Below are 14185 nucleotides of genomic sequence, written 5' to 3'. Positions count from 1 at the left end.
TTAACCGAAACAGCCTGGTGTTATCTGTCTACAAAACTGAATTTCTAGTTTAATAGTTTTCTGCTAGTCAGGATTTTACCTTCTTTTCATTTTCTGTTCAGTATTTGATTAGATCAGCTTTCACAGCAGGCTTCTTCTAGCCTCTCGGTGTTATTTCCATGTGTACCAAGTGTGCTTCCCGTAAGTACAGCAGAGGTAGTCTGTCATAAGGCCACTATAGCTGTGTCCCCACTGTAGTCTGTCATAAGGCCACTGTAGCTGTGTCCCCACTGTAGTCTGTCATAAGGCCACTGTAGCTGTGTCCCCACTGTAGTCTGTCATAAGGCCACTGTAGCTGTGTCCCCACTGTAGTCTGTCATAAGGCCGCTGTATCTGTGTCTACGTTCTGGCTTTTTTTCCTCCTACCTATAGTCTTTTTATTTTTTAATTTCTGTACTTAGCAGCATTGCCACTGTATTTTTTTTTTTAAGTTGAATAGTTATATAGTTGACTTTGCTTTTTCTCACTAGGTTTTAATAGAAAAAGATTGGATATCATTTGGGCATAAATTTTCAGAGAGGTGAGTAGCAGTTATATACTTAGATCTTTGCAAAACTATACTTTTGTGTTCCCAGTCTTTGGACTTCGCACATCTCTGTGGTGTGCGAACTGTAGCTCTGTATTGTATGAAGCCAGACTTAATGGCTGTCATTTTTTCTGTTAGTGCCTTTGTTAGTTCTCACGGCCACTGAGGTTTGGCTGTCTGAGACGAGCAGTCTTGTAGCAAGGCAGGCCTTGAGTGTCTGGGACTCTTGCTTCTACTTTCTGAGGACTGAGTTACAGATGCCCATTAAAATGATGGCTCCAAATGGACTTCCTATGTCCATATTACATATGTAATACATGTATGCATTAGTTTTGTATGTTTAAGTGTTACAGTATTTTGTATCCGTTCGGCCTACAAAGCAAATAACTGACCCAGGGAGACTGAAACGTACTTTAAAGCTGCCAGCACTTCACTGGGCAGAGTCTGAACTGATTTTAATCTACTCGTAAACTAAACAAACTACTCTAAACCTTATAACATACATATATTCCAAGCACTTGCCACTATGACCCCTGGGCCGGTCCAGATCAAGTTCCAACCGTCAAAAACCCTTCCCTCTCTAACCGTCCCACTTTTCCTCCCTCTCCAGGAAGTCCCACCTTCCACTTCCTGTCCTTCTGCCCAGCTGATTGGCTAAACAGCGCTTTATTGCCTGTTGATACATTCATCCAGCATTCTTCCACATTTAAGTTTATAGTATCTAAGCAAATAACTTCTTTCAGGGGCATTTTTAAAAGTTTGTGCTTTCTGGGGGGTTAGGTGTGGCCATTTGGATGGTGACCCAAAGGAAGTCTCACCGGTGTTTACTCAGTTCTTGGAGTGTGTGTGGCATCTCACTGAGCAGTTCCCACAAGCCTTTGAGTTCAACGAAGCGTTTCTTCTTCAGATCCATGAGCACGTACATTCATGCCAATTCGGGAACTTCCTTGGCAACTGTCAGAAGGAAAGAGAGGAGCTCAAGTAAGTGGATGAGGAAAGCAGCCTTTCCCTTCTGCACCGCCTAAGCCATCCCCCCAAATCATGGCTGTAGAATGAAGTGCCTGACAGTTTCAGATAGAACTGAGTTTTACTTTAGAGTTTCTTGTCTGTATTTTTGTAGCTAAAGTACCCTACTAATATCTCCACTTTTCCAGGTAATAGTAAAAATGCATTTTGAAATATACATTGGAGTATAACAGTATTCAGAAAGGAACGTGTAGAATATGAGGTCAGCTTACCACCCATGTGCATATGCGCACGCGCGCGCGCACACACACACACACACACACACACACGCACAGCTTGTATAGCCAGTACCCAGAACAAGAACCCTTTGCTGTATCCTAGAAGTTTCGCTTGGTGCTTCTTTTCTCTTTGAATGGATATTTTACAAGAGAGAAATCTTTACATTATTTTGTTTCTCAGAAAGTGTTAGTCACTTTTGTAGCAGTAAGTGGCTTTATCTTATGGTAAGACAGCAGTCTATGGCTGTCCTCCCTGCTGGGCAAACAAGCCTGCTAGTGTTGGCTGTTGTTACGGGATGACCCTAACAGTCCTTAACTAACTGCTGTCCCTCACCTGGTCTTTATGCCAGCTTGTACTTTTGGGTTTGGATTCCGAGTTTAGACTTCTTACAGTAAGAGTAAATCTAGACCTTCCAAGTGAACATAGAGAGACTCGCCATGGCTGTAGTCTGAAGACAGCCACGTGCCCATGTTCCTGGTAGAGCAGATCTGAGGAGACTGGGAAGTTCTAAAGGTATATTCCAGCAGTGAGTGGACTGTGCAGAGATGAGCAGTAAGGAACAAGAGGACATAAGCTTTGGGTTGCAGTCACAGTGACTTCTTATAATTTGCATCACATGACTTTTCTTGGTGTACAAATCTATTTTAGGAAAAACTTCTCAACTGGTACCAAAAAAACCCAACCAAACAAACAAAAAACAAAGAAGAAAAATGAGAAGAGGAAAATAAAAATGAATATTTCTTAGTCTTCTTTCTTAGAACATGCCTGTGGGCCATCGTGGGGCACATGGTACATGCATGCCTGCAGCATCTGCCAGGCTTACCTGCTGTGGCCACGCCTCCTCTGCAGGCATTTGTCCATCACCCCTGTGCTTTTAGACAAGCACATGGCTGGCACTTCAGTCTCCTCCTCTGATAGGTGTTTCTGTCCTGTGGTGGTTGCCCTCATGGCCCAGCACGGGGCCGTCAGTAAGGCAGAGCAGCTGCTGCAAGGCCTGCCTGCCAGTCCTGGGATGGGAGAAGAATCCCTAAGTGGAAAGTGAGGAACTGGCCGACCTGTGCTGTGCTCAAGACATGTTTATTATGTGGTCACAAATGAGAAGGAAAACAGGGAAAGCAGAACTCAGGCAGGAGAGGTCAGCCTGCGCGGGAGCCGCTAGAGTTAGCAGGGCGCTGTGCGTCTCTGGGTAAGACTCACCTTGTCCCCATTCCCTCAGGTTGAAGGAGAAGACCTACTCGCTGTGGCCCTTTCTTTTGGATGACAAGAAGAAGTACTTAAATCCTCTCTATAGTTCCAAATCTCAGGGATTGACAGTCTTGGAGCCAAATACGGTCTCTTTCAATTTTAAGTAAGTTGGTCACTGAAGCATTTATGCATGATTTTTCTCAAAATTTGAGAACTTTAAAGAATACTGTTAATTTTATTATTATTATATGGTGGTGGTGGTGGTGGTGGTGGTGGTGATGATGGTGGTGATGATGAATGTTCTGCCCGTGTGTGTGTGTGTCTGTGCACCATGTGAGTGTATGCGTGTGTGGTGCTTGTGGAGGCCAGAGGAGGGCATCATATCCCCTGGACCTGGAATTAGAGGTGATTGTGAACCTCCACGTAGTGCTGGGACCTGAACCCAGCTCCTCTGGAAAAGTAGCCAGTGTTCTTAACCATGAGCCATCTCTCTAGCCCTTAAAAATATTATTTGAAGTAAACATTTATGGGGTGTAGCACGACCATTTTACACGTGCATACAATAATGAGCAAAGCAAGATGGTTAGTATTCCCATGGCTTTAAGTTGTTTTCTTAATTTTAGTGAACATACAGTGTATGTTTATCAGCAGTGTGGAGTTTTGGAACCTGTGTATAGCATGTGCTGGTCATACAGTGTATGTTTATGAGCAATGTGGAGTTTTGGTTACTGTGTACAGTGTGTGCTGGTCAGGACAGAGCAGTTGGTGCTTCTCTCTGCTCACTGATGCTGTGTGAGCTCCCTTTTCAGGCGGCTGCAGAGCCTGTGCTATGTGAGCTGTCCCTGGCTGCTGTGTGAGCTGTCCCCGGCTGCTGTGTGAGCTGAGCTCTGAAGAGCACTGTTCATCTAATGGTGTTTGGTAAACTTCTTTGTCATAGGTTTTGGAGAAACATGTACCACCAGTTTGATCGCACGCTCCATCCTCGGCAGTCGGTACTGAACATAGTTATGAACCTGAGTGCGCAGAACAAGCAGTTAGAGGAAGACATTAGAGACCTAGAGTCTGTAAGTATCCGCGTTGTCTAACTTACTGTATGGCACGGTCTTCCATTTCGGGTTGTTTTCCTTTGATGAGAATAAACGTACACATTTTTACTCACTTTTCTCTTGGCCTGTTGGCCTTTTTCTTTTTGATTTGTCAGGGTTCATTATATACTAGATACTAATTGTCTGCTAGGGTTCTCACAGGTAGCTTTGTCTGGCCTGTTCTGTCTTCTCCACCTCACTATTGTTACCTTTTTTTTTTTTTTTTCCGAGACAGGGTTTCTCTGTGTAGCCTTGGCCGTCCTGGACCCGCTTTGTAGACCAGGCTGGCCTCGAACTCACAGCGATCTGCCTGCCTCTGCCTCCCGAGTGCTGGGATTAAAGGCGTGCGCCACCACGCCCGGCCCTTACTGTCACCTTTATACTTTGTTATTTGTGCATTAAGTCTCTCTGCACTCTAAGATTTTCCTATAATCATTTCCCTGCCATCATGCATAACCAAAAAAGATAAGAAAGATGTATGTGTGTATATATTTAATGCTAGACCATTTGTGTTGTTGTTGTTCAGGGAGATGGGCATGTCTGCCTTAGAGACAGAAGTTTTTTCATTGTCTCTTAGATGAGAAGGTGGTGACTATTTGAGGAAACTGTAAAGGGATATGTTAGTGTTAAAGAAAAGGTAGCCGGGCGTCGTGGCGCATGCCTTTAATCCCAGCCCTTGGGAGGCAGGTGGATCGCTGTGAGTTCAAGGCCAGCCTGGTCTACAAAGTGAGAACAGGACAACCAAGGCTGCACAGAGAAACCCAGTCTTGAAAAACCAAAAAAGAAAGAAAGAAAGAGAAGAGAAGAAAGAAAAGAAAGAAAGAAAAGAAAGAAAGAAAGAAAAAAGAAAGAAAAAAAGAAAGAAAGAAAAAGAAAGGGCAGGTCGTTAGGCAGCATGAGACAATTGTCTGGAGACAGCGGATTTGAGAGCATGATGCTCTGCTACAGGGCACTTGTTTAAAAGAGAAAAAAAAAGTTATGTTCCCTTCCAAAGGCTGATACGATCACTTGGTGACCCTTAGTGAGGGACGTGCTGTGAGAAGCTTATCATAGTCAGCGGGGCCTTCAGCTGAATAAGGTGTGATCGCTGTGTTCTAGTGACTTCAGCTTGAGTGTGCCCTCTACCACCCCTGTCCTTAGAAAATGATTAGTGGCCTATGCAGTCAAATCTGGTTGAATCAATTGACCAACTTAAAATTTTAATGAAGCATTTTCTTTGATAAATTTTAAGCTATTGACATTTTTAGTTGTGTGTTCCACCCAAAGGGAACATTTGTGAAAACATGTTTCTTCCCTTCACCTCACGTAGATCAATCACCTCACATCTGTAGTTACTAATGTTTTTTTCAATGTTTTGTTGTAGAAAATTAAGCAACACAAAAATGGCATCCTAACGAAGGACTTGCTTCATGCTGTTCACCCTGAATCGCCTCCCCTCAAACCCTCCCTGTGTCTGAAAGAGCAGAGTCTGCTTCCGGTGAACGACACGCTGCGAGCTATAGAGGGCAGCAGCCCAGCAGACAATCGGTACTGTGACTACAGCGAGGAGTTTTCTAAGTCGGAGCCTGCCGTGGTCAGCTTGGACTACGGCGTGGCCAGAATGACTTGTTAGCTTCCCTCAGCATCTCCTGGTGACCGTGCTGTAGGAATGTGTGGTTGTGAGGATGCGCTGGACACATGGGCAGGGGGATTTGTTGACTGACCTCGGGGCTTAGCAGTGGATGGGTAGTTGAGAAAAGGATCTTAACGGCTCTTGAGAGGACGGAGGCAGCGAAGTGCCGTTTGTAGCAAGAGCGATAGACTTTTTTCTGTAGGAAGTGAGTGGTGATGTGTGCACTCTCTGGAAATGATTTACACAGTACACGAGTGAGCTGACAGTCTGTTGATTCAGATGTTAATTACAGCCAAGCTCAAACGGCTTTCCTTAAGTGTAATTTAACCCTGAGGAAGCAGCCCTGACAACCTGAACCCTTAATGGTTGACACGCATGTGCTTTCAGTTCTGGAGCTGTGTGACTGTTTGCGGGTTTTGCCGTCTAGTGATGTTTTAGCACTGAAGTGCCATGAAAAGTACTCCTGAGGCAGCCTTAAAGTAATTCTCAGTGTATTCTTCAGGGTTACAGCCCAGGGCAAGATGTTTGGTTTCTCCTTTAGTGAGCCTTATTTCATGTACAGAACTGCACTCGCATTTCCTGAGGGTCACACACAGCAGTGTGTGTGTTGTAGACGTAATCTGGTAGTTTGTAATTGACCAGCTCCACTCATATTCAGAATTAATGCCACTGAAGACTTTGTTCTGGTTGTTGTTTGTTCCGAGCTGCCGCTGACAGTTCCTTATGTAGAGCTTAGGGGACTGACTTCTTAGGATAAGCACGTTTGGCATTCACTCTCGGGTTACTGCGTTCTGTTCATTCTCACTTTGTGGTTGGGTTTAATCCTTGGATAACTGTACATTCAAAATGGCAAAGTTCTAGCGCATTCTGCGAACTAAATACATGCTTACCTGCCTGGTCTAGACTATTTCACTTCAGTGAACCTGCCTACAAACTTGCAGGTAAAGTGAAAGAGGGAGCACTGGTTGTTGGAGCTTTTGCCTGATTATGTGAATTTTAAAGCCATCATTTTTATGTGGAACATATTTCTTTTAATACAGAAGGGACAGGAAAGGGAACAGTGAGGGAAACCAGTTAATGTTGAACAAAAGCAGCCTTGACTCTGGAAAAGGGCTTATTATGCTTTGTTAGGCTCATTGTTTATTCTGAGTATTAGGACATGCATATCTTTTTAAAAATGACTTTCAATTGGCAGTATTACCAGGCAGCTTTAAAATAAAGTTTAATACCATTGATGGTGTGAGGTACAGTTCAAGGGCACTGAGAACTCTGTGTACGTTACCATATATATCTCCTGATTACACCTATGTCTATAATATTTCTTGTATTAGTTTTGAACATATGTATCTTTTTTGAAAAAAAAAAAAGAAACAAAACTTTATTGTATGTGATTTTATCTACTGTTTATTTTTCCAGTTCACTTCTGTAAGACCTTGTGTAATAAAAAACACTGCATTTTAAAAAGTAACATAAATGTACTAAAAAATACAATGTATAATTAACAGTGTTTAGACATCGGGAAAGGAAGCTTAATCTCTGTAGCCACAACAGGAAGTTTCTGTGCCTTGGTTCCAGTCAGGTTGTTGTGGTTTTAGACTTCCATGGCAGACTTCTCACAGTCATCTTTTTGGTTCATTATGCTAATCTTCAACTTCATATGTACATATGTGTTTACGTGCTCACACACAGATAACATCCTAAGTGACGTACAGAGCATATGTTGGCAAAAGTCTGTGTAAATGTCTTATAAAATTGGAAGTTATGTTGGTTGTGTATTGAGATGTATAGCATGTAAGTTATTTCATGTATTATTTAAAGGCAATTAAATGCTCCTGTTTTACTCTGAATGCTTTTCTCTTGAGTGAGGATCTTAGGGAAGACCCTCTGACTGTCACTTTGCTAAAGCAGCACATTCCTGGTGCCTGCTGAGCACTCGCCCTTACACAGCTTGTGCAGCTCTCATCTGTCCTTAAAGAAATCTCTTTTTGTAGCAGACAGCTCACAACAGCTCTAGGGGTTCTGACTCCCTCTTCTAGTTCCCTCAGCCGCAAACACATGGTGTGCACATAGTCACAATGAAAAGTTTTATGAATGAACAAAGTTTAAAATTATTGTTACTAGCCAGGCGGTGGTGGCTCACGCCTTTAATCCCAACACTTGGGGGCCAGAGGCAGGTGGATCTCTTGAGTTCTAGGACAACCTGGTCTACAGAGTGAGTTCCAGGACAGCCTGGGCTACACAGAGAAACTGTGTCTCAAAACAAATAAATAAACACATAAATAAATAAAATTAGTCAAATTAATAGTTGTTTTTCTTGTCACTGATAAAATAACTGAACAAGCAACTTGAGCGGGAAGGATTTATTTTGTTCTACGGTTTGAGAAAGTGCCGTGAGTTGAGTTGTGGTGGCGAAGACATGGCAGCACTCGCGATACCTCCTGGCTGTGGTAGCAATGTGAAGCAGCTAATTCATGAGTGAGACGGTGAGGAAGCAGAGAAGTGCAGGTGGCAGGAGCTGGAAAGAGGAGAGTCCTTAGCCTTGCTCCTGTCGTCCAAAGTCTGCCAACTCCACCCTGCATCTAAAGTGTTCCGCCACCTCCCACAGCGACACCAGCAGCTGGGGACCAGTCGCATCCTGGTGCTAACAGTCCTGGTACACACCCAGTGAAGAGGCCTGCTATTGTGACTAGGCAGTCAGCCATGGTTAACCAGGAATGGCATTTAGAAACCTACACTCTAACTTCGCTTACAGGACTGTCATTGCTTCAAGTGTTTAATTTTTTAAAAAGTACTTGATTTATCTATATAGAATTTGTGTTTGTATATTGAAAGACGATTGGATCCAAACTTTTTCCAAAGTGACTGTTTTTAAACCAATAGCTTATCTTCTTGCTCACGGTATGTCATTTCCATGCAATTCTTAGTTTTCTGTCCATGTACCAAAGTCCTGCACAGCCAGGCACGGTGTCGGGAACTTGTAATCACAGTGCTCTCAGGAAGGAAGTAGGTCCATTTTGAATTCAAGGCTGGCCTAGAAATCTGTTTCCAAAAAAGAAAGAAAAAAAGAAAGAGAGGAAGAAAGAAAGAAAGAAAGAAAGAAAGAAAGAGTTCAGCAACCAAATAAATAAATAAAAATAAAAGTGCCCTCTGGCGACACAGCTGTAATTATCAAGCTGGTGTGGCCCTATTTTGCCTCACCACTCTCATTTGTCTCCCAGGGTCTTGGGGCTTTCTTTGCCCTCCCCCCCCCCCCCCCCATTTTGAAGAAATCTCAAACATAGAGAAAAGATGCAAAAACAGCTGAAGGACATAGAAAAGTCAAACTGGACCTAGGCTAGAAGCTTCTTTTCTGCTGGGTAGCCCTCCCCTCCCGCCCCCCACAGTGCTGGAAGGTGCTATAGGCTGCTGGGGAGAATTCCAGTTGTGGACGTTGTGCCCAGCAGTGCTGACTGGCACAGGCAAGCTGAGTCCACTGGTGCCACAGTGGAAAGCCCGTTATGGTGGAGACCTGATGTTTTTAAGTGAACTCATCTCACAAACATTTGGCCTGACAGCCATGGACAAAGTATTCCTAGGAGATGGGTACATAGGAATGAAAAGTCCTTGTCGTGGATATGTCTCTGTAGGGCCAGCGAGGGAGAAGGATGGTGTGTTATCCAGACCAGATTAGTAACATCTAAGGTGTTTGATGAGGTAACATTTCTGAGTTCTGTTGGCATTTCTTAAACTAACTGAAGGCAGAGCGCACATCCTGACTATGGGTGGCTCTGTTCCAATACTGTCATTCTAATGAGAGGGAGGAAAGGAGAAAGCTAACTGCTGGCTAGCTTTCTGCCTTCTCTGCTTCCCCCCTCTCCCCATTGAGATGTCAGCAAGCAGCCACCAAATTCCTGTGCTGTCTCAAAGCCAGCTGCCCCAGGCCTTACCCACCACAGTGAACTGTCTCCTCTCAGACTGTGAGCCAAACAAACTCTCCCTTAAGTTGCTTTTTGCCAAGTGTTTAATAGTCACAGCCATGAGAATAGTGACTAATAAGGGGACCTTGGCGAGAGGAGGAACCACTAGCTGACAACCTCTCGTGTGCCCTGCTGACGTGGGTGGGCACATGTGTCTGGCTACACTTCATCACGAAGGGCAGACAGCTTCACTGAGATGATTTCTTCATGCTAAACTTCATCTGCTTTCAGTGTGCATTTTCGTGGGTGTGGAGTTCTGGGTGTGGTGTCATCAAGGATGTTCTACTTGACCTCAGGTTTGTTTTAAAAAAAAAAAAAAAAAAGCTTGGGTCTGTTCCCTTATCAGCTGAAGGCAGTGGAGACCCCCAGAAGGAAGAAAGGGGATGTTGCTTGGTTTGGTCTGGTGTTTTAGTCAAGGTTTCTCTGTGCAGCCCAGGCTGACCTCAAACTCACAACCGTTGTGCCTCAATGTGCAGGTGTTACAAGGGCACAGAGCATCACAACTGGCAGACACCTGTTGGTCGGATGACACGTCTCTTCACACATCCTACTCTTCTTCTGGGGTTAGTGACCATGTTCTGCTGGTTCCAAACTGTCCTTGTGCAGACCTGGAAGCTTCCTCTGAAGAATTGCTTAAGGCATTGTTCTTTAAGGGATGTATGTCCAAATAGATGCAAGTGTGTTGTTCACGTTTTCACACTTGCACAGTCATCGCTTCCATCCAGCCAAAAAGATTTCTATCCTTTCCCTCTGTGAAAGGAGGGCGCAAACTTAGTAGGAGCAAACTTGGGGCTGGAGAGATGGTTCAGCAGTTAGGGGCACTGACTGCTCTTCCAGAGATCCTGAGTTCAATTCCCAGCAATGACATACATGGTGGCTCACAACCATCTATAATGTGATCTGGTGCCCTCTTCTGACCTGCAGGTGTGCATGCAAGTAGAGCACTGAGTACATAATAATAAAAAACTTTTTTTTTAAAAGAAGCAAACTCATTTCCTTTTTGAATAACGGAAAGAAGGCAACCAGCCCCTCCCCACCCCGTGTGTGTGTGTGTGTGTGTGTGTGTGTGTGTGTGTGTGTGTGTGTGTACAGAATGCATTGTGTGCATGTATGTGTGTGTGTGTGTGTGTATACACAAGAGCAAGGCATTCGTGTGAGCTGCATTCAGAATGTAGTAAGTGGGGGAAGATGCTGAGAGCCATCCAACCCAGGCCAAGGATTTGAGCCTGTTGACTGTGGCAGGAATGCCAGTGAAAGGTCCCCTGTTGTTCTTTTACGGCAGAAAATGATACAGTCTGTGATATCCCGGAGCAGGAACTAAGTCCTGTCATTAGAAATGTAGTTACCCTCCATCACCTTTGGTTTCCATAGCAACTTCAATGGGTTGAAGTCAGCTGTCTGGTATGTTTGAGTCATATAATCGTATTTGGTGCCAGGTATTTGATATTTTAAAATCATAAAACTGCAGTATTAATATACATGTATTAGGGGGTTGGGAGAGGAGCTAGGAAGATCAGTGTTTTTCAAAAGCTGGTTCCTGCTCCACAGTATCAGAATCACTTAGATGGCACTGCTAAAATGTGGAGTCTGGAGCCCGCTCCCAACTCAGCGGATCTGTATGATGGCACAGGTCTTCAGATCAGCATTTTCAGAGGTTCCCAGGTGACTTAGGCAGCTTTCGGTGTGAGCCCTGTAGTGACCAATTGGCCCTGGATACAAGTTGTCGCCTTGGCTCCCTGCGCTCATCCCCATCCCCTGTGCAAGGGCTGTAGTTTTTACTCTTGTGGTATAAAGACGTTCTAACCCAAGGCTGGGGAGATGGGAGCAAGGTGCTTAACATGAGAACCCGCATTCATATCCCCAACTCCTACATAAGGGTCTGCTGTGGCGCCGAGCACCTGCAGCCTCAGCCAAGCAGTTCCTGGGCGCCCCCTGGCAGCCAGCCAAGACCAGAGTGCAAGCTGCAGGGTCAGTGAAGGATCATGTCTTAGAAAATATCGGGTAGAGAACAATCGAGGCAGCCTCGGGATGTCAACGTCTGGCCTCCACTTGCACCCTCACACCCACTTGCACACATGAAAGTACGGGAGAACTTGACTTTCAGTTGTAGGCTCTGTTTCTTAACAATTCAACTTTATTATACACCCCAACTAGCTTACACAAGAAGGGAAAAAAGGTTAAAGGGAAAAAAAGAGTGAACCTTCCGGTGTCCGTTCCACAGGATGGGTCCCTTGGTGTTTTTGGCCTGCGGAGGCTGGTTCGGCCTGTTCGCTGATCCACGTGCGCTCAAGCCTGGTCTGAAGCTGCTGCTGCTGCTCTCTCCTCTCCGCCTGCCTGTGTCATGTGCGAAGGGCGGTCTCCTTCTATTGAGCGTTGATTAGAAAAACAATAGTCCAGGTGGAGTCCCCAGGCCCAGGATGGCCAGTCTGACACATCAGTGCAGTGCTCTGCAAAAGTGCAGTTGCTGGTTCTTCACAGGATCATGCTTTAAAAAAAAAAGAAAATGACTGTTGGTGTGCTCTCAGGGTGGAGTTTCCAGCTCTCTGAGGTCAAAAGGTCACCCATCAGACCTTTATGCAGAGCTAAGTGAAAGGCTACATGTTCGTTATTTGACACGGACAAAAGTAGGTAGCCTGTAATGCAGCTGATGCCACTGAGAGCTACACGTTGTGACGTCTACTGCATAGCAAGTGGGAGCACTGCTGAGCTAGCTATGTGGCCTCTAAAAGTGGTGGTAAAATTGAGGACTAAAGCTGCTGAAGCCAGGACTTGGCCCCGGGTTTCAGTAAGGCAGGTGGAGACTGGTTTGCAGTGAGAGAGACAGTGATCTGACTTCAATGTTTGGGCCCAGGCATGAGTAGAGGGAAACTCAGTGATGGGGCCCTGGAGCTGCCAAAGCAGATCAGTCCAGGCTGGGGAAGATGGCTTTGTTTTCAAGTGTGTTGGCGATGCCCATGGGGTACTGAGGAGGGGCTGTCTTATAACACTTGGTATTAGGGGGAGAGACGTCAGTTAGAGAGAGGATCCGGAACTCATCAGTTTATGATGGAGAACTAAGCTGTAAGATGTGTGTACAATTTCCTGGGGGCGTCTTGGAGTAAGATCGGTGATCTGAGTATCTGAGTGCGCAGCCCTGAAATCTAGCTAGATGAGGGCGCTGTGGTTGGAAGAGCACTGGAAAACCTGAGAAAGAGAGAAACTCAGCAAGGGGCAGTTTGAGGAAGTTATTAACAATCTTAAATGCCACCTAGTGGCCATTTCACCTTAGGACTAGCGTAGTAGCCACTTGTCTCATTGCTTTGGCAAAATACCAGACAGAGGCACTTAGGGAAGGAAGGAAGGTCTGTTTGGATCACAGTTCCAGGGGACACAGTCTACCGCGTCAGGACAGTTATTGTGGCAGGAGCAGGGGGTGACTGGTCACATTTAGGGCATGTGGGGTACATCGTCCCACCTCAGTTGACCTAATCTACTCTCCAATGAGAGAGGAGGGGAGGGGGGAAGAGAGAGAGAGAGAGAGAGAGAGAGAGAGAGAGAGAGAGAGAGAGAGAGAGAGAGAGAGAGAGGAGAGAGAGGAGTAGCAGAAGCAGAAGAGGAGGAGGAGGAAGAGGAGGAGGAGGAGGAGGAGGAGGAGGAATTCCCCCCTAGACTTGACTCCTTAGCGAGTCCAGATCTTAGGTGACAATGAGAATTAACCATCCCAAGCAGGAGGCATCCACGCCATTGTTGTCTGATATAAGCACTTCCGGCAGTAAGTAGTAGAGACAGAAAGAAAGTCGCCATGGCCTTGAAAGCCATGAGGATGAGTAGCGAGGATGACTGTGAAGGATGACACACATGGGAAGAAAAATGTGCCTTAATGTACTGTGTAACTGTTCCACTAAAATAATTGAATATATTACAGATGATTAAAATCAAGCACTTGAATGAGTATATCCTGTGGACTGGATATGGAAAATAAAAGGTATCTCATGGGGAATTTTGTTTTGTTCTGAGCCACAATATAAGCCTTTTTTTTTTTTAATGACAGGAAGCATTTTTTCCTTTAAGGATTAAATGCAATGCCTGGTACTCAGCAGTAGGTCCATACTCATGAGGTGGCTGGGTGGATGATGATGAATAGGAAGATGGTATGTAAATGATCCCAGACATTTCAGGGTCATTTATTCCTAATTTTAAAAAAAATTAAAAGAGAGAGAATTAAAGAGACCCGTGATAAAATATGGATGCATACCAAGCATCATTCTTTTAATTGTTTGTTCGGTTTGGGTTTTTGAGACAGGGTTTCTCTGTGTAGCCTTGGCTGTCCTGGACTCACTTTGTAGACCAGGCTGGCCTCGAACTCACAGCGATCCACTTGCCTCTGCCTCCCGAGTGCTGGGATTACAGGCGTGCACCACCACACCTGTCCATTCTTTTATTTCTTAAATAGCCTGAAATTTTTCAGTTCACCAGAACTGTCTTTTAATACTCTCTTCCTTCCCTTGCAATTGCAGACAAGAATTTTGTCCATATATCCTAGTGACTTACGCACCTG

At 44.9% G+C, this 14185-nt stretch overlaps 1 protein-coding gene across 2 annotated transcripts in view; it reads left to right on the top strand.

The window, feature by feature from the left end:
• The window catches only part of MTMR6 (myotubularin related protein 6), a 35869-nt gene extending 28330 nt beyond the window's left edge, over positions 1–7539 (top strand). For both annotated transcript variants that reach the window (XM_084767616.1, XM_084767615.1), the window contains 5 exons: positions 510–559; positions 1346–1546; positions 3027–3158; positions 3933–4059; positions 5444–7539. In XM_084767616.1, the coding sequence (XP_084623742.1) occupies positions 510–559; positions 1346–1546; positions 3027–3158; positions 3933–4059; positions 5444–5692 (759 nt within the window). In that variant the 3' untranslated portion in view covers positions 5693–7539. The remainder of the gene's footprint in view (positions 1–509; positions 560–1345; positions 1547–3026; positions 3159–3932; positions 4060–5443) is intronic.
• The last annotated feature ends 6646 nt before the right edge of the window (positions 7540–14185 follow it).

Source organism: Acomys minous (genome assembly GCF_964271855.1).
Source record: "Acomys minous genome assembly, chromosome: 18".
Lineage (NCBI taxonomy): Eukaryota > Metazoa > Chordata > Mammalia > Rodentia > Muridae > Acomys > Acomys minous.
Note: the sequence above shows the minus strand (reverse complement) of the source record. Positions and strands in the feature narration are given on the sequence as shown.